Consider the following 20,127-nt stretch of genomic DNA (forward strand, 5'->3'; position numbering starts at 1 on the left):
GGAGGGGGGAGGGGTCAAGGGGGATGAGTGAGCAGGGAGAGCAGAGAAGCAGCCTAGCCATTTGGAGACTAGATAAAACCCTGGATTTAAGGGTCAATAAAGTCAGTGCTTATCTTGGAACTTGTAAAACAAACTCACCCCCCCCCCAACCCCTCCCCTCTCCATAGAGCATAATGGACACCGAAATCCTGCTTCTTCTGAGGTGAGGGGGGAGGTAGGAAGACAGCTTTTTAGTACAGAAGGAAACTCTTTTGCTTAATAAAACCTATTACAGAGTTTCTTAAAATCGCTTGATATTTACTGGCTTCTGAAAAGTGACATTTAAATGACAGTTAAGCTTTAACACCTCCTTGCCCCCCTTCCAACCCTGATCTTGCTTGATTGCCAGTCAGCTAGATGCTGAGCCCTGACTGTCAATCAGACAGGGATAGATATTTCAACATCCTGGAAGCATAGCTGGATGTATCAAAGGTATCATATGTCTTCTTGACCTAACCGTGTCTGCTGTTTGGAACCTGAATTGCTGCTGAAAGATTTTATTTAATGTATAAGTAAATAAATAAGAACCACATCATGTTAATATATAGAAGGGCCACAGCCTACTCAAAGAAACATTTACAGATGTATGTAGGTGTGACATTTTAGCATTCGTCATGTGTATGGGCCCAGGGATCCTGAGGCGTTCAGTTGTTAGGTATAATAATATAATAACTGACTATTAAGGGGTGAGATATGTTATCTATCACAATACGGGACAATTGTAAGATAGAGAACAGCATGCTACACGTGGTTCTGTAGCCACTGGTTGGAAACCACTAGGCTATAAGAACAGATCTCTATAAGCTGTAGCTGCAGTGCCTAAGTCATACACAATACTTTACATATTTCAGCAATTGTTTCATATGGACATGAAGTTAACATCCACGTCCACACTGCAGTAACACCCCCGTTCAGATGTATCAAATGGTCACAAGTGAAGGTATCCTTATATTGGTGGTTTAAGTTAATGTATTCAATTATAATGTTTAGTAATTGTAATACAATTGAGATGACTGATTTTTAAATATTTCCTTTATTTTAGGACTCCCATACACATGTATGGCTTTGTCAGGTGCCATATGTATAAAGCTATTCTCCCCTGAATAATGCACCTCTATGGGAACCCTATAATGGAACCCTATAATGGCTCCTCACAGAAGGTAGCCATAATAAGGCCATGAACATGAGGCCTAAGAGTCATTTTCTTTGATCATTCTCATTCAATACAATATGAAAAACATCTAAATACCATTAATAGTCTCTATGCATGGTAACAAATACATAATGATAATGTTCTTTGTAGAACCAAAATAGAACACAGAAATACATGCACATAGGAAGTCATGGTCCAACCTCAACAGACAGCATAAACTCCTTGAACAGACGGATCCTTTCTGATTCCACTGTAATCTGGTCAAAAGCACTGTCACCAACAAAACGTTCTCGTACCTGTACAAACATATGTAGGATCTCACTTACAAAGTCTAGAAACTTGAGGCATTATGGTCAGGCTGAATTTAGTGACCAGACAGCAAATAATAAAAAGCAACCTGGCCAGAAGAATATTCACTATTCATGTACAGTATCTGTATAATGTTCAGGTCCAATACTAGAGATGAGCGAACTTACACTAAGTCCAAGTTTGCGCAAACTTAGTGTAAGCTTCTCATCTCTACCCACTATTAATCATTAGACAGCATCGCTCACTCAGATAGAAATAAATCCTGAGCTCATTTAATCTACATTTATCTTATGTCTCCTATATTATAGGTAACATCCAAAATGGCCACCATCCAAAATCTTGAAGGCAACCACTAAATGGCCAATCTACCTAGACATGCAGTAGTACTTACCGCTGTAGGTCTGGTGGCAGTAGTCTTCATCAGGTCGTGCTCTATCTCCTCTCCCTATCACTATTATTGCAGTAGATATGGGGCCATGCACGGACATAAGTGTGAGTGCTGATCAGCCCTCATTTGCAGTGCCTTTAGATGGCACGATTAACTGCGCTGCCGCACCACCTGGATGATCACTACTACTCTGAAGGTAATTGAATAAATCTGTGAGTCAGGCGCACAATTTGGTGACATATCAGTTTCTACCCATTCACTGCTTACATCATCCCAACTGCTCTCTAATTCCAGAGGTGGAGCCGCCTGCTTCAACATGCTTTTAAATGCCGCTTCTTTCCTTCTAAACTTGCGCGCTTCTTCCTTTCCTCGCTCCCGTTCCCGTGCCTCAGCTTTCTCCAGCAGCTAAAACAAACGAAGAGTTAAAGGGGTATACCATTCACTCATAACTTTTCATATGTTTCTGCCCCCAGTAAGACTAATACAACTTCTTCCATACTTGTTACTGGATATTCAGTCTCCTCCCCAAGTTCTGAGCTGCTGAAGGCACAGAAAACTGTGTGAGAGCTCTTCTCTCCTTCTCCCCCTCCATTCCGAGATTGGCTGATGAAAACAAGTCCCTATCTGCAACTTTGTAATGCCGGGAGGATTAATCACAGCAACTTGGCTTTAGATTAACCCTCCCAGCATTACAATGAAGCTACAAGTTGTAGGTAAAGCTAGACAGGGACTTGTTTACATCAGCCGTCTCAGAAGGGAGGAGGGGGAGACGGAGAGAAAGGCTCACACAAAGGTTGTTGTGTCTTCAGCGGAAAGCAGCAGCTCAGAACTGGGAGAAGGAGACTGAATAGATAATAACAAGTATGGAAGGAATTGTTAGTCTCACCATGGGCAGCAACATATGAAAAGTTATGTTTGAGTAGAATACCCCTTTAACTACGAATATGTTGAGTGCCTTTTCATCTTTTCCCTTCAGCGCAGTCTGTCCTTCAGTGACACTTACACTATTAAATGTTAACTTGATATTTCCTGCGTCAAGTGTAGCCGCTCGCTTGTCAAAACTGATAATGTGTGCAAAGTCTTCAAATGTAGTATTCACCTCAACGCTGAAGTTACGATCCTGTTTTAGGAAAAAAACACAATGAAAAGGTCACAGAATAGATGTAGTCTGCTTACTACTGCTCTTTTATATCATTTCAAAATATGGTAAAACATCATTAACTAAAGGTATCTGTCACCAGCTAACACCCCATTAAAGTTTACTGACGGGAATGCGGCAACACAACAACACACAAGTAGCTGCTCCTTACAGCTAGTTTGTTATGCTCACCTTCAGAATATCTTTTATGATCTTTTTCTCATCATGGAATCGAGCCTTCAGATCTTCCACATAAAACTTAAACAAATCAAGTGGAGTAGACCCTGAAATAGAACAGAAGACATCAATAATTGGCCCTACAAATACCATCTTCTAGATACGTCCACCGACATAACAGTTATCAACCTGTCACAATGAAAATGCAGCGCAGTGTGCAGGCGGCAGGTTATAGAGCAGGAGGAACTGAGCAGACTGCAATATATTGAATTGATAGAAAAGTTCTGGGATAACTTGCCATTTATTCATTAAATCCCTTCTAATTAAGTAGTCATGTGGGCGGTGCTACTCGATGACTGACAGCTCTCTCTCTCTCTATATATATATATATATACACACACATTTATACAGATAGATATCAATCACTGTGTAGGACCACCCACATGACTACCTAACCCAGAATAGGCAGCAATCTAGGTATTTTGGAGGCTTTCCTATAAAACTATAAATTTATCCGCTCAGCTTCTCATGCTCTATAACAGGGATGGGGAACCTTTGGCCCTCTAGCTGTTGCAAAACTACAATTCCCATCATGCCTGGACAGCCAAAGCTTTAGCTTTGGCTGTCCAGGCATGATAGGAATTGTAGTTTTGCAACAGCTGGAGGGACGAAGGTTCCCCATCCCTGCTCTATAACATGCTGCCTCCACATTAGATTGAATGTGATCTCCAGGCTAATGGAATTGAACAGCATTGCCCTTAAGATAAATCATTCCTACTTCTCAACAAATACTCTAATGGCAGAAAGAAATAATGGTGACTTTTTATCCACCATGTATCTTAGTAAGAGGGGGCATGGCCTTTCACACCCCTGCAAACTTACTTATATTTATGCCAAAATTCAGCTCATATATCTAATAGATTTCAAGGTATAGTGGACAAACAGTAAGAATGATGTGCCAATTGTATTGAAAGTCTTGAAATTCTTGATAAATCTGGTGCATCTTGGTCAAGTACAGATTCCCATTAGACCGCTATATAAAATGATAGTCATGATAAATTCCCTATCTCTGTTTATGGGCATCTCTGTATATAATAATCTTTATATTAGTAGTTATCCGTTACAAGGAGCCCTAAAGGTGAGCTAACCTGGTGTACCCATGATACAAACTTTCTCTTTTTTTTTTTTAAAGGGATTAGAAAAGCACAGCTGCCTTTTCTTAAGAACAGCACCACCCCTGTCCTCAGGTTGTGTGTGGTATTCAAACTCAGCTCCATTCAATTGAATGACATTGAGCTGCTAAACCACACCCACACTAAGGGCAAGAATGGTAACTTCTTTAGGACACGACGGTATCATAAAATTTGAGATAGTATATGGAAGAAAAGACAATAGATATGCCACTGACTAACCAAGGCTTAATTAAGTTATCTTACGGTTTACTTCCTAGTCTGTGATATATGCATATTACCTTGCTTTTAACCAGTAGGAATTAAATACCTCCCACTACACATTAGCCACTAAGTAAGAAGACTTAATTCCTAAAAGAAGAATGCAAGGGTAAAGAGAATTACCTGTCTGTCCTAGCATGTTAGAAAAGCGAGTGTCAGTGCTTACTGACGGGTACAGCTCCATCCAAGTAGACATGGAGTGTAACTGACCGGTTTCATGCAGCTCATCAAGGAAAACCTGGAAGAAGGACATGCAGGAGAATAGTAATTTATAGTTGTTACAATTGCTGAAGGCTATCTGTAGAATACTTAAAGGGATTTTTCCATCTAACACATTTATAGTATATTCACAGTACGGGCTGGATAATCTTTACCCCAGCTGAATTCGGATGTTACAACAGCCGTAATTACTACGGTACTTACGTAGTGTGAAAATGGCCTAAGACTTATTCAGGATGTACCTGGAAAGATTCACGATTTTTACGTTGCTGTCGCCTTTCACGCAGTCTACTTTTTTCCTTTTCCTCGGCTTCGTCTTTTTCCAGAGCTCGGATATGTTCCTCAAAGCAAATGAGCGCATCTTCCTTATCCATATCTAGAAAAAAATCAATACCAGGTGACTGCACCTAGCATTTACAAAATAATAACTAACTTAGCCAGTGTCTAAAGAACCAACCACTGTTAAATGCTTCCATTATATACTCACTCTGCAGTTCTTCATCCTCCGCAAACATTGGGTTATCCATTAGGTACTGCTGGGCCTCTGACCATGTTGTCTGGAAGCTGACATTGCTCATATTATCCAAGATATTTTTCAGGGCTTGAACATTACGTTTCCTCAGCTGCTTTGCTTGTTCCTAGGTTAGATGTAAAATAAATTTAGCTCAAAACTTGTCTTGTACGGCTCCTCTGCATGTTTTTTTTATTCTTTATTTATTAACGAACAGAAGAGACAAAATGAAAGCAAGAAGAATAGACCCCTCTGTACAATAACAAGACGAGCAGGGGAAATCATTGCAGTAATCCAAAAACAAATAGAATCATCCCCATAACACCTATTACTTTACAAAGTAAGGTGGTTACAGAGGCTACATGTACAGTAGTGGTTAAGGAGTTTCAGCTATGAGTTTCTCACAGTAAAACCTAGGAGGATAAAAAGTGTAGCAATTGGGTGATCCTTTGTTTCAGAAAGGGCTGTCATGTCTTTCTATGTGGCACCCATTTGAAAATGGCATACACGAAATGGGTTGGCTTTAGCGGGGATGTTAAAAACAGGCGCAAATAGGGAAGGGATGCTGGTAAAAGACTGTTCTTGTGTAATTCATGGCTTGATTTTTGTGTTATCCCCATTTTGCCATCCCTATTATATCGGGAGGGAAAGAAAGGCGCATCTCCCCAAAAACAAAAGGGATGGGCAGTTGAAATCCAAAATGTCTGATTCTTTTCTCCTCTGACATCATCTGTTGGGAAGTCAAGAGGTCCTATACTCATAAGACTGGCTAGTCTTGCCGAGATCAGGAGGTTGGTCAACTTTTTACTGATGTGTATGGAGGCCTTTTGTAGGAAAAACACTGCACCACTAGTCAAAGGTAAAACGCAGTACAAACAATAAAAACAGTAATTTTTTTGCTTGTCCAGAACACAACAAAAAAAGATCTGGATTACAAAATACCACCCAAAAAAAACACAAAGTTCATGTTTTGTTTTGTTTTTACACCACCCTACCTCCCAAAATAACATAAATGCTACTTTTTAGGAAGAAAACAAGGATATTCTGATCTGATTTAGGATCAACCCAAAGAATTATCTTCAACAGGTGCTAATAAGATTAATTTTTATAAGAATGTCGGTATTGATAATTCTGAATGGCGTCAGGACATGGCTGTATTTTTGTAAAATTATGGAGGGAAACCACTCTTGAAAATAGCTTAAAGAGTAAAAGAAATACCGAAAAAAGCCACTAAGGTAAAAAATACTTACTTTTTCTTTTTTTGCAAGAAAGACGAGTACATCATCATAGATTTCTTTGCGATCTCTTTCTGGAACAAGTGACCAGACTTCTTGTTCTCCAAACATTTGCTCAGCTTTCCTAAAAAAATCAGACACATTTGCTGATATAGTTTTACTTAGGAAAAGATGAAGATAATAAGGATTTGTCCAGACAGCCCATAAGAGTTAGCTGCGGTCTGCTGCCGTAGCTCCTATTACATGGAGAGATGGCCAGCAGACCGTCGCTATCGGCATCAGAATTTCGGTTCCGTTGTAAGTTGGGTTTGTTGTAAACTAGCGATCAGCCAACATCATGCATGTTGGATTATCGTTGTTTTACAACATGAGCTATCACACAAAGCAAGTGGCCAAGTACGGCCAATAATCGCTTTGTTTAATAGTACCCTTAGCTAATGTGACTGCTGTAATACCTGACTGCCCCTGTATTGCTATACACCTTGATGATCTGATGAAGTCCCTGTACACCCAGTACAGGACACTACAGCCAATCACTGGTCTTACTGGTTATGTGCAACACCAGTACATTGTGTCCAGAATATGATTAGGGCACTTGCACTCTATAAAATGTGGGCATGTATACAGCGTTGAGCGATTGTCAGGTTGGCAATTGGCAATGTTTGTTACTGAATATTGTCAATGTTATTTATAATAAAATCCTGACATATCCCACAGTCATGTCAAATTTTTTGATCATTTTGTTGTCTCAGTGCTGACAACCCCACTAATCCCCAGATAAAGCCAGGAGACTTGTTGCAAGAGATGGGCTCCATTATGATCTATAGAGCTATCTTGTGTAATGAGCTGGAAAAAGCCAGGCAGTGGCAAGAAAGGTTTTTAAAAACATCAGTGATGCTTTTACTTTAGGATGCTTTAAAATGTAGAAAAGACAGTAGAACATTAATCCCTGTAACACTACAGGGTCATTTAGCAGCCCAGTATATTTTTATATATTATCTTTGTTTATTAAAAAATGTTTTAGCAAGTATCTAAACATAGAAAAACACTATAACATACAATGGGATTGTTACAGGCTAAGAAGTTAAAGAGGACCTGTCACCCGGGAGGAGAGCGCCGAGCCCGCCCGATCCCCCGGTGGAGCCCTGGATACCTCCCCTTTCCTGCAAGTCCCACTCTTGAACCCGGTCCCCGGATGGAGATATCAGTGCCGGAAGGTGAGCGCGCACTGTATGCTAATTACCTGAGATGAGTCCAATGCCCATAGAGAATGACTGGAGCAGTCATTCTCTATGGGCATCGGACTCATCTCTGCTGAGCGCGCGCACAGCTTCTGACAGCGAGATCTCCGTCCCTGGATCGGGTCCAGGAGTGGGACTTGCAGGAAAGGGTAAGTATCCGGGGCTCCACCGGGGGGGTCGGGTGGGCTTGGCGCCATCATCCCAACTGACAGGTTCCCTTTAAGGCAAAGTATTACAGTAAGATGCAGGTAGCTAAGGCAATCTAGTGGCCTAGAAGGACACCTTGTAGCCCAGAGTATACAATCCCAAGTAAAACTTTGTATATTTTTAGGTTGCTACATAAAGGAAGGACTAGGGCCATAGCATTTTATTACCTGTATCGAGTGGTTGATGTCATCTTCTCATGCTGCTCTAAGAAACTCTGCAGATTCTCTTTAGCCTCCTTGGCTCGGAGTCTGGTTTCCTCCTTCTCTTCTTTTTCACGCTGTGATTTGTATGCATTGAACACCTGCTTCTTTTCGCCTAGTTTTGGCAGTGCACTGGGCAAAAGTAAATTTAAGTCAATGAACACAATAGTATGTTACCCAGGAATAACAGTAGGCAAACATAAAGAGAAAGGCACATACTCACTACTCCAATTTAAAGAGCACCTGTCATTATAAAAATCTTTTGACATGTCATCAGGCATAAACAGAAGGGCCCAACAGCACCGTGTAACCAGGTCCGGGAGATGGTGACGTAGGGAAGGAGATGCACGCTGGATTGTCAGCTAATCCAATGTATTAAATACAAAGTGAAGGAATCCAACAGCCTCCAGATTAAGAAATCTTTAATTTATGGTATATCCATGAACACAAAAGCTCAGTTAGGTTACTGAGCAGCAGCAATGCACAGGTGCATGTACAGGGGTGTGTACGGCTAGTGGCCAATTAGCATTCATCTTCACTGGGACAGTCTGTGCAGAGCAGAGGGACAACTGACATGACTTCCTGCATTTGGTCTCTTTTCTTACTGTTAATACAGACCAAATACCCTTAGTGACAGAGGCAGTAAGTGAGACACCTAGTGGCCGATTCTATAGGACTGTATTTTATATATAGAACAGGCAAAAAAAATAACTTCAACTAGAAAATCAATTTTACGAATATTATGTGACATTTAAAAACACAGAGACATGCTTCTTACCTGTACCGTGGATCATTTATAATAATTTTCATTGCTTGCTCCCATGATGCGTTAGATGAAACACCCTAAAAATAAGCAACAACTCAGTAATATAAGCCATTTTTATGGAAGCGTGAACAGCTGAGCTTTAGAATGGTTTTAGAGATGTAATTTAACTGAATATTTTAAAGAGACCAATAAAACATTCATCGGTTCAGATCTATTGATCACTGATGAGACATTCTACAGTGTGCTGGTTTACTATCCCTGGATTCCTGTTAGGACTCGTTCGGCTCCTGGCACCGCCTATGCGTGTAGTCAAAGCATACATGACCGCTCAGGCCGGTTGCTAGGGGCGCGACGACGGCGCTCATAGCAGCTGGACTGCTTCTTGTGTTTTTTACCTACTCGGCTCTGCTATTCTGTGTTGTAGCAGAGGCCAGGGTTCCACTGCCCTGGCTGAGCAGCATAGGTGCTGTGTGTGTTAGCTGATTGTTGATTGACAGCTGACACTACCAATCAGCTGTCAGTAATCTTGAGTCTGGGACCTATAAGTATCCTCCCCAGTCTACTATGCTTCACCTGTGAAAGTCCCTGGCGTTACTTGATCTAGCATTCCCTGCATTATATCCTGGTTACCTGACTTCATCTTTGACTACTTGACTATTCTTTTGGACACAATTTGGTACTTTGTAGCTTGCCTGGTTTTGACTCGGACTTCTGACTTCCCTTTATTGTGTTGTGTATTGTCTTGTTTTGTGTATTCACTGTAGTGAGATCAGGGACTGCCGTCCAGTTGTCCGTTTGCTATATTAGAGCATCTGAGGCAAGCAGGTAGGGGCAGTGGGGCGGGTGCCAGCTTCAGGGCTCACCTGTCCTTGTGTCTCTCTGTCCCGGTCCTAACAATTCCTGACTGCAATCTTAAAAGTATAGTCTTTAAGATGAAGCTTAGTTATAACCAGTATTCTAAGGGTCCAGTTTTTTAAAGCTGACACCGTACATCTTACCTTATCCTTCAGGAGATCTTTAAATAACTGCTTAGCTTCTTCTTTTGTGTTCCAGTGATAAAATCGTTTCTCTGGTTCCATTTTGCAATCTTCCATTTGCAGGGAATCACTGCAAAACACCAGGAAAAAAATTAGGTGACCCAGTATTATGTAAGTATCTGTCCACAAGAATACATGAATACATTGCAGCTACGATTTTAAGTAAGACCAAGGTTTATTTGATCAGTCAAAGAGAAGCCTCATATAATAGTAATTCAGTGGAGTCTTATGGGTATGAATGACGTGAGTAAAGGCTGTATTGCACGGCATGGTATTGAAGGGGAAGCAAGCGCTGACCTGTCAGTTCAGCTGCCCGCACAATCGTTGGGTTTCAACCTGTTGAAAGACCACAATCAGCCGACATTGTGCTTGTCAGCTATCATGGTCTTTTAACATGTCCTATTATACCAAGTGATTATGGTCCGGAGTGGCGGCTAATTGGCCAAGTACAGACGATAATCTTTTGGTGTAATAGGGCCTTAAGAAAGTATATCCTGCAGTTCTGCTAGTTAAAGGGTTTGTCTCAGAGTTAAGGTTCTCATACAATTTATATTTATGTTGCCCACTCATGGCCTTCAGTATAAAGTGTATGGGGTCTCCTGTGACTACACAGGTGATGTCAGTGGATATCAGGGTCAGGCATGATGGAATTTTATTGCCTGATCCCTTTGTTCTCAGAAAGATAAGACACAGTGAGAACTGTCTGGCTGCAGCTCACCCCTTCTCCTTTATAGAGAACACAGTAATGCCAGACAGCGCCAAACACTTCTGTGTATGGGGAGGAACGACTGGTATTGAAGGTGTATGGCCACCTTTATGGGACAGGTGATTATTGGCTGAACAGGCAAATATTGCACTGGTATTGGGGCTAATTCCGGTTTACTGTTTACACAGACACAACAACTCAACTGCTTCTGTGACCATGCAGGATAGGCCATCAATGTTAATCATTTAAAGCATTTATGAATTGTGATTATAGGGTTCTCCACAATTATACAAACATGCTAAAATAATAATGCAGTCATTTATTTTACTAACTCCTTTTTCTATAGACAAATGAGATGTAATTTTAGTATATTAGCAGATCTGCAGCATGTAAACATAGTATTGCTGCAAATGATAGTATTAATAGAGTGTCATATCAAAGTTACAGCCACAGATCAGTATGACGGTAGTGGGGTAGGTAAAGGGGTCTCTGGTTTTGCCATTCTCTAGAACTCACTGTCACAGTACATGAGACTCTCACCCACGAATGACACCTTTAAAAGAAACATGTAACAGGTAAGCACATCAATGGCCTCACCTGTTACTCAGCTCCTTCTGGTTAAATGTGGCATCATCTTGTGAGGTTTCTGTGTCAGCAGTGTCGACTGGCTCTGGTATACTGGGCGGTAATGCAGAAACCTCCTCAGTAGGTGTCATTTCAGTGTCAGACGAAGCTGCTGCAGAGCGAGGACTGGAAGCCGCAGACTTATTCTCATGATCGATTCTAGATTCACATTAGACAGATGAGAAAACAATAGTGATAAAGTTATAGTTTCTCAGTCATAAAGAAAGGTCCCTTCTACTTTTTATTTTTCAAATTTTTTTTTTTATTTAACTTAGGCTGGGTTCACACTGTGTTTTTCCTATCCATTCAATGTATCTGGTTTTAACTGGTTACTTTTAACGGACAGAAAAACGTAGTCAACACTATTTTTGTGTAGGTTAAAAAAAAAGCATCTGTTTTGATCCGTTTTATTTTTTATAATGGAAGTCAATGGAAAAACACATCCAAAAAGATGGTACACAATTGCATCTGTTTTTGTAAACACTTTTTGCATCCGTTTTTTCCATAAAACATATATGTTAAACGGATAGAAAAAATGCAGTGTGAACCTAGCCTTAGCTACATGTTTGAATAAATGTTATTGATCTACTACCATGTTTTATATGTCAATGATTGGCAATGAGGATGCATAAAGTTTTCCAAATTTAATAATTAGGACCTTTAAGGCCTAGTGCAGCATAGGCTATTATAAGAGAAAAATGTAGAGCTTCTTCTGGATACATTTATCAAATTAATGCTGCCTGTTTTTAGTCTAATATATCTAGTTTGAGCTCAAAATAAATCTAATATGAATTTATGAAGCTTTTTTAGACCAGACTATCCAAATTAGATTCGAATTTTTGAATTAGATTTTTTGTTGTTATTAGATCAAAAGTGCGCCAGAATTCTTTTTTAGCTAAATTTATTAACTGCTCAATTTTTTTAAAAAGTCGCATATATTGACGCATCGCTACGTCTGCTCCGAACCAGGGGAATTTATTAGACTAATTAAAAGACCATTATTTTTAAGACACATTTACTATGCTATTAGACAATTTACATAAATTTTACTAAACACATTAGATTGGAAATCATGCCAAAACATCTTTGACAAAATCGTGTTTTTAGATGTTAGTAAATATCCCCCTATGTGTTTTTCTTTTTTAGCTCATGTTGCAGGCAAGGGTTTTCAGCCATCTTGATTTTTTTTTTACTAATATGAATTACATCTCTGTAGTTCCTCTAATCATGCTGTGGGAGTCTGGCCAGGTGAAGTTGTGAGACTCATAAGTGGTTTGGTGTCAGTTCACATCATATGCAGTTTAGATGCGTTTTTAGAAGAATATTGGCATGAGGAGAAATAAACTGGAGAGCTCCTTTAAAGAAGTACTCCCAATTAAAGTTTTAACGCACTCACACCAGAGCCAATTTTGTCCATGATCTTGGGATTAGGATCTGTAATGCTGCGTTTACACAGAAAGATTATTGTTCGAATTTTCACAATAACGATCACATTTGAGCGATAATCGTTCCATGTAAACGCAGCGAACGATCGAATGTTCTCAAATCGTCGTTCGTTAAAAATTCGCAGATCGCTTTGTGTAAACAGTCTTTCAAAGATTCACCCTATGTGAAAGATAGGCTTAAGCGATCTTAAAAACGATCGGAATAACGATTTTTATTATGAATTTTCTAACTATTATTCGTATCGGTATAAAAACTAAATTGTTGCTTCAAAATGGTTAAACGATCAATTGGGCGAATTATCGTTTTGTGTAAACGCAGCATAACGTTTACAGATGGGAATACCTCTTTGATACTCACAGAGGTAAAAGTTACATTTAAAAGACAAAGGGGAAGATTTATCAAAGGGTGTAAAATTTAGACTGGTGCAAACTGCCCACAGCAACTAATCACAGCTCAGCTTCCAGCTCTGGTGAAAGGAAAGAGGAGCTGTGATTGGTTGCTGGGGGCAGTTTGCATCAGTCTAAACTTTACACCCTTTGATGAATCTCCCCCAAAAACTTCAGTTTTTGAACTAAATGGAAAAAATCCCACAATGACTGGATCAATTTTTTTTAAAAAATATTCCATTTATGCCATGGCAAAAGTGTTATAAGAAATCTCTTATAAGCAAGTTCATCTGTATGTGTATGTGTAACTCACCCGGCTTCTCCCTCTTGCTTTATCAACACTGCAAAATAAAAGACAGAAGACATATGAAAGTATCTGTCCCATGCATATTTCATATAACCTTTGTGCCACATAATTTCATGATCAATGAAATCAGGGGTCCAGTCCTTTTTATCTAACTACATACAAGTATAATAAATTCAGCTTGAAACAGTCAGTCCAGACAGTACAAGCTGTTTTTACCTTGACCAGAACATTTGCATTTTCAGGGTAGTGGATTGAAAGTATGGAGGGTGATGTACCTGCTCATCATCGTTCTGCTACCCTACGCTAGCATCGATCAAGTAATAAGAAAAGGCAATGGGAGCAATGCGTGTCTGTGTTAAATTATTGAAATGTAGCACTCATGTGCCAGGTCATGTCAGAAACACTACCCTCTCCAAAGAACCTGATAAGGTATAGTGCCACAAACCTAACCAACCAATGTTCACTGGGGACTGACTACATGCTTGCTGGCTACCTCCATAGTACACTAATCTTGCTGATTTACTAATTTGTATAGTACAGGGGATTTAATGTTGTTTTTGGTTTCTCCTTTCAAGTCAATGGAAAAAATCTATAAGAAATCCACAATGCTCTTTAACACAGCTTCCTCAACTATCCCCGCTTTCTTCTATGTGAGTGTAATGACCCCATAGACATTGTGTGGCTATCTCAATCACGTCGCATGGAGATGGGAAAGAAAACGCTAAGTGCAGAAGTCTCCCCGCTCATGGACAGTCAGGGTCTGAACACTCAGACCTCAACCGATCAAAACTTTTGATTTGTTGCTCATAGGTTTTTGAAAATGACACTGCCCATTTAACTCTGTATGCAGAACTACCAACCCCAAACTACCAATAAATGCTCCCGAAACTATTTTACATTATCATCAAATGGCTGCAAAATAATGCCATCACTTCCAACTAGATCAATAGCTGGATGTTTGAAATATTGCTTTACAGAATCAAGTATATCATGGGACTCATGTACATCAGTGATTGCTGACCACAAGCATATTCCTTACCCTCTAGTTCTTCTAAATCTTTGGGTTTGGTCCAGCGTGACTCCTTAGTCTGTGAGTTGTAGTAATATGGTTTACCTGTATCAGATTTATATTCCTTCCAACAACATTGTGAGAGAAGAAGCTGTTAAGGAAATGCAAGTACATCCTCTGTTACATTCATAGCTCTCTCACAAATCTGATGCCCTTTGATGATCATTACAGTCTGTAATGGCCGTCATTACACCTATTACATCAGTAGCTGTAGGCTGAACAAGTTTAACCAAGCATATATGTATCCTTAGTAAGAAGGGGGAGGGTAACTCACTATATGTCACATAGACATTGTAGGGATCTTCCCAGGGGATGGTGTGTTAGGACACAGTTCAGGCAGCAAACTTGGACTTAAAAACAGCTTTGGTGTTTATTTGTAGCATAAACGGTCCAGCAACATAAATACAGCAACACCGTGCATTGATAATAAAACAAAACAAAAAGGTCTTGCCCGTCTGGGCACTTACTAACACAGGTCACCTATCTGTCACTTCCATAGGCGGTATCGTGGAGTGTGAATAGGCCCCAGCAGTGATAGAACTCCTTGCTCCCAGGAAACACAGCATGCAGGCTGTTCACCCTGGCTGAGAGCAATCTCCTCTAGCTCTGTGGAGCTTTTACCCTGCTGCAGGCTTAACAAGGCACACCTGCCTGCAATACCCGAACTGGACCGGGGGAGGGGAATGGCAGGTCCCACTACCAACCTACCCACCATTCCAGTAAATCCAGGCCCGGAACATGGAAAAACCCCTCAGCAGCATAACACTGCTGAGTGACAGATCTCACCTGGATTCACCATCTCACCATATGCCTTAGCCTGGGTGAGATGTACCTCCCCTCAAATACTTCTCCAGTGACATGTCTACATATCCCCCCCCTCTTTTTCAGACCGGAGGGCTGAGCATTCTGTCCCCACAGACAGTGTACCCTTGATAGGGCATCAGCATTTGCCTGTAACTTTCCTGGCCTGTGTTCCACCGTGAAATTAAAGTTTTGGAGGGACAGAAACCATCTAGTTACCCTCGCATTTTTCTCCTTGTTAACCTTCATCCATGTTAGGGGGGCATGGTCGGTCACTAGCTTAAATTTTCTGCCTAGCAAGTAGTACCTCAGGGACTCTAGGGCCCACTTCACTGCCAGACACTCTCGCTCAACAATGGCGTAGTTTTTCTCGGCCGGGGATAGCTTCCTGCTTAAGTACATCACTGGGTGTTCCTCGCCATTCACGACCTGTGAGAGGACGGCACCTAACCCTGTGTTGGAGGCATCTGTCTGGACCAGAAATTCTTGCCTAAAGTCAGGGGTAACTAGTACAGGTTGTTGACACAAGGCAGATTTAAGGCTTTGAAAAGCCTTCTCGGCCTCTGGAGTCCATGTCACCATTGCGGACTTCGCACCCTTTGTCAGGTCAGTTAGCGGGGCTGCAACTGTGGCAAAGTTTGGCACAAACCTACGGTAATAGCCCGTAATACCCAGGAAAGCTCTGACCTGTTTCTTTGTGAGGGGTTTGGGCCAATTCTGTATTGCCTCAATTTTATTCAGTTGTGGTTTCACTAACCCCCTCCCAATAATGTATCCCAAGTATTTGGCCTCCTCTAAGGCTAGTGCACACTTCTCTGCATTGATGGTTAACCCCGCATCACTTATGGCATCTAACACCGCCTGGACCTTACAGAGGTGACTTTCCCAATCAGGGCTAAAAATGACCACATCATCGAGGTAGGCAGCAGAGTAGTCCCGATGTGGTCGCAGGATCAAGTCCATCAACCTCTGAAAAGTGGCAGGGGCTCCATGTAACCCGAATGGCATCACTACATATTGGAAGAGCCCATCAGGGGTGGAGAATGCGGTCTTCTCTCTAGCCTTAGGAGTGAGTGGGATCTGCCAGTAGCCCTTAGTGAGATCGAGGGTAGTTATGTACCTAGCATTACCCATCCTTTCGATCAACTCATCTACCCTGGGCATGGGGTAGGCATCGAACTTGGAGATCTCATTTAACTTTCTAAAATCATTACAGAACCTCCAAGTTCCATTGGGCTTTGGGATTAACACAATCGGGCTGGACCACTCGCTCTGGGACACCTCAATGACTCCTAGGTCAAGCATACGTTTTACCTCAGATGACACCGCCTCCCTCCGTGCTTCTGGTATCCTATAGGGCTTAAGGTTTACTCTGCTTCTAGGCTCAGTTTCAATATGATGACTAATGAGATGCGTACGCCCTGGGAGGTCAGAAAACTTGTCTTTATTTTTCTGCAGGAATTCCTTAGCTTCCTGCTTCTGGGATACTGACAGGGTGTCACCAATCCTGACCGGAGGGATTGGTGGTGACAGATGACCAACAGGCTTTGTCGCCACCAAGGATTCCCTGTCTTTCCAGGGCTTGATCAAGTTTATGTGATAAACTTGGAAAGGCTTCCTTCTACCTGGTTGGTGTACCTTGTAGTTGACCTCACTGATCTTCTCTACAATTTCATAGGGACCCTGCCACTTTGCTAAGAATTTGCTTTCTACTGTGGGAACAAGTATGAGTACCCGGTCACCAGGGCTAAATGTCCTGATTCTCGCAGAACGATTGTAAATTCTACTTTGGCCCTCTTGCGCCCTCTGGAGGTGTTCCCTTACTAGGGGCATTACAGTGGCTATACGGTCCTGCATTTGTGCTACATGCTCTATAACACTCTTGTATGGGGTGGACTCACTTTCCCATGTCTCTTTCGCTATATCCAACAAACCCCTAGGGTGACGACCATAGACTAATTCGAAGGGAGAGAACCCTGTGGATGATTGGGGCACTTCCCTAATAGCAAACATTAGGTAAGGTAGTAAGTGATCCCAATCCCGACCATCTTTTTCCACTACTTTCTTTAACATATGTTTCAGGGTTTTATTAAACCTCTCCACTAACCCGTCCGTCTGTGGGTGATATACAGAGGTACGAAGGTGTGAGATTTTAAACAGTTTGCACAGGTCCTTCATTACCTTTGACATAAACGGAGTACCTTGGTCGGTCAAGATTTCTTTGGGGATCCCCACTCTGGAAAACATATAAAACAACTCACGGGCAATTGTTTTAGACGTAGTGTTTCTTAGGGGTACAGCCTCAGGATAGCGGGTTGCGTAGTCTAAGACCACCAAAATGTACTGGTGTCCCCTTGCCGACTTTACAATGGGACCCACCAAGTCCATTGCAATGCGGTCAAAAGGTACCTCTATGATGGGGAGCGAAACCAACGGGCTGCGGAAATGCGACACTGGGGCGCTAAGCTGACAAGTGGGGCACGACTCACAGTATGTTTTTATGTCAGCATAAATCGCAGGCCAATAAAACCTCTGGAGGACTCTCTCCTGCGTTTTATCTGTCCCCAAGTGGCCCCCAAGGACATGATTATGGGCCATGTCGAGTACCTGACGCCGGTACGACTTAGGCACCAGAAGCTGTTCCACAACCTCATCATTAATCTTAGTGACTCTATATAAGAGATCATTAGTCATAGAAAAATGTGGAAACTTTTTCTCAGCTTCTGGTTCCTGAGGTACCCCATTCATAACAGTGACCTGCTCTCTCGCATTTTTGAGAGTGGGGTCCTGTAATTGTGCAGTACCAAAATTATCCCTAGACACCTCTAAGTCTGGAACATTCTGCGCAGTGGGAGGAGCCTCTTCCTCACCAGCCAGGACCTGCAAAGGAAAAGCATCATTTTCATCCTGTACATTTTTATCATTTACCGTGGGTAATGCAATAGACTTAGGGGTCTCCTCACTCCTTTCAGGGGATTGTTGTTTTCCCCAAAGAGCCCAGAACAAAGGAAAATCACGCCCCAATATCACATTATGCATAAGATTTTTAACCACACCCACTTCATATTGTACAGCGCCTAGTTCAGTCCCGACATTAGCCAGTACTATAGGGTAAACCTTTGTATCACCATGTATGCATACCACACTCATATGTCTTTTTGGCACAAAGTCCCCAGTCACCAGGCTGGCATGCACCAAGGTGACAAGGCTTCCTGAGTCCAGCAACGCCTTAACAGGGAAGTTATTGACAGTAATGTGGCAGACTTGCGGTTCAGTCTCTAGTCCAGTGACCGCAACAAGAGACGGCTCCGCAAATAGCGACTGACGCCGGCTAGCGTCACACTCCATGGGCTCAGTGGTAAGAGGGCAATGGGCAGACATATGTCCCGTCTCATGGCATCTCCAGCACTGGATAGGGCCTGGTCTCCTTGGCAGGGAGTCCTTTTTAGGGCCACTTAGCCACCGGGGACCATCACCAGTCTTTTGCCCCTGAGACACCTCCTGAGCGCTCTTCCCTCTATCAGCACCCCTCCACACTCCCCCAATAGATGGAAGTCTCTTACCAGATGATGGCACAGGTCTGGCACTCCGGGGAGGTGACGGTGCTGCAGGAACATCACGGAGGTAGTCCTCGGTCGCCTGGAACCTCTCCACAAGGCTGACGAGTTCGTCGGCACTCCTAGGGTCGCCTTGTCCCACCCAGCGTTGTAGATCAGCAGGAAGGGCACGGAGGTAGCGATCCATCACGACCCTCTCTAGGATCTGGGCAGGAGTAGAGGTGTCTGGCTCCAACCACTTTCTTGCCAAATGGATCAGGTCGTACATCTGAGACCTCGCTGACTTGTCCAGACTGTAGCTCCAGTTGCGGACCCTCCGGGCACGGACAGCAGCAGTAACTCCTAGTCGGGCAAGTATCTCTGCTTTTAGCCGAGGATAGTCTTTGACCTCTTGCTCACTGAGGTCATAATAGGCCTTTTGAGGTTCGCCTGTTAAATAAGGCGCAATCACTTCTGCCCACTCAGTGGAGGGTAACTTCTCTCTCTCAGCCACCCGCTCAAAGACAGTTAAGTAGGCCTCAATATCGTCATCAGCAGTCATCTTTTGCAGCGCACGCTGCACGGCTCTTTTCACAGACAAAGTCGCTGGCGCGGCTGCTGCCACCAGCTGGGGATTAGCACCTGCAGACGCCTCCTGCTTTGCGATTAGGTGCTCAATAAGTCTCTGTTGTTGAGCCATTGCTTGCTGATGTGCAGCCATTGTCTGTTCATGGCGCAGATTAGCGGCTGCCTGATCCTGTTTAGCGGCTGCCTGAGCCTGTTGTTGTGCGGCCAATGCCTGTTGTTGTGCGGCCAATGCTTGCTCATGGCGTAGGTTAGCGTCTGTCAGAGCCTGTTGTTGCTGCATATTCACTTGCATTAACTGCTTCATCATCTCCTCCATGTTGCTTGGCTGTTTTTGGAGTGAAGCAGCGGCCTTCACCCAAGACATAAGCAGCTGTAGCCAAGTTGATGCACACCGTTGCCCCTAGCAACCGTTTTGCCCGCTCCGCAGCACCAATTGTAGGGATCTTCCCAGGGGATGGTGTGTTAGGACACAGTTCAGGCAGCAAACTTGGACTTAAAAACAGCTTTGGTGTTTATTTGTAGCATAAACGGTCCAGCAACATAAATACAGCAACACCGTGCATTGATAATAAAACAAAACAAAAAGGTCTTGC

General features: G+C 42.4%; 1 protein-coding gene across 5 annotated transcripts in view; it reads right to left on the reverse strand.

Moving 5' to 3' along the window:
• The window catches only part of PRPF40B (pre-mRNA processing factor 40 homolog B), a 35,299-nt gene that overhangs the window by 5,376 nt on the left and 9,796 nt on the right, over positions 1-20,127 (reverse strand). For all 5 annotated transcript variants that reach the window (XM_069970135.1, XM_069970133.1, XM_069970132.1 and 2 more), the window contains exons 9-22: positions 14,580-14,700; positions 13,547-13,574; positions 11,375-11,560; positions 10,033-10,141; positions 9,047-9,111; positions 8,236-8,400; positions 6,636-6,744; positions 5,362-5,512; positions 5,117-5,250; positions 4,779-4,893; positions 3,220-3,311; positions 2,893-3,009; positions 2,157-2,294; positions 1,393-1,488 (exon numbers count right to left, since the gene is read on the reverse strand). In XM_069970135.1, coding sequence (XP_069826236.1) covers positions 1,393-1,488; positions 2,157-2,294; positions 2,893-3,009; positions 3,220-3,311; positions 4,779-4,893; positions 5,117-5,250; positions 5,362-5,512; positions 6,636-6,744; positions 8,236-8,400; positions 9,047-9,111; positions 10,033-10,141; positions 11,375-11,560; positions 13,547-13,574; positions 14,580-14,700 — 1,626 coding nt within the window. The remainder of the gene's footprint in view (positions 1-1,392; positions 1,489-2,156; positions 2,295-2,892; positions 3,010-3,219; positions 3,312-4,778; positions 4,894-5,116; positions 5,251-5,361; positions 5,513-6,635; positions 6,745-8,235; positions 8,401-9,046; positions 9,112-10,032; positions 10,142-11,374; positions 11,561-13,546; positions 13,575-14,579; positions 14,701-20,127) is intronic.

This window comes from Dendropsophus ebraccatus, chromosome 5 (assembly GCF_027789765.1).
Source record: "Dendropsophus ebraccatus isolate aDenEbr1 chromosome 5, aDenEbr1.pat, whole genome shotgun sequence".
NCBI classification, from domain to species: Eukaryota; Metazoa; Chordata; class Amphibia; order Anura; family Hylidae; genus Dendropsophus; species Dendropsophus ebraccatus.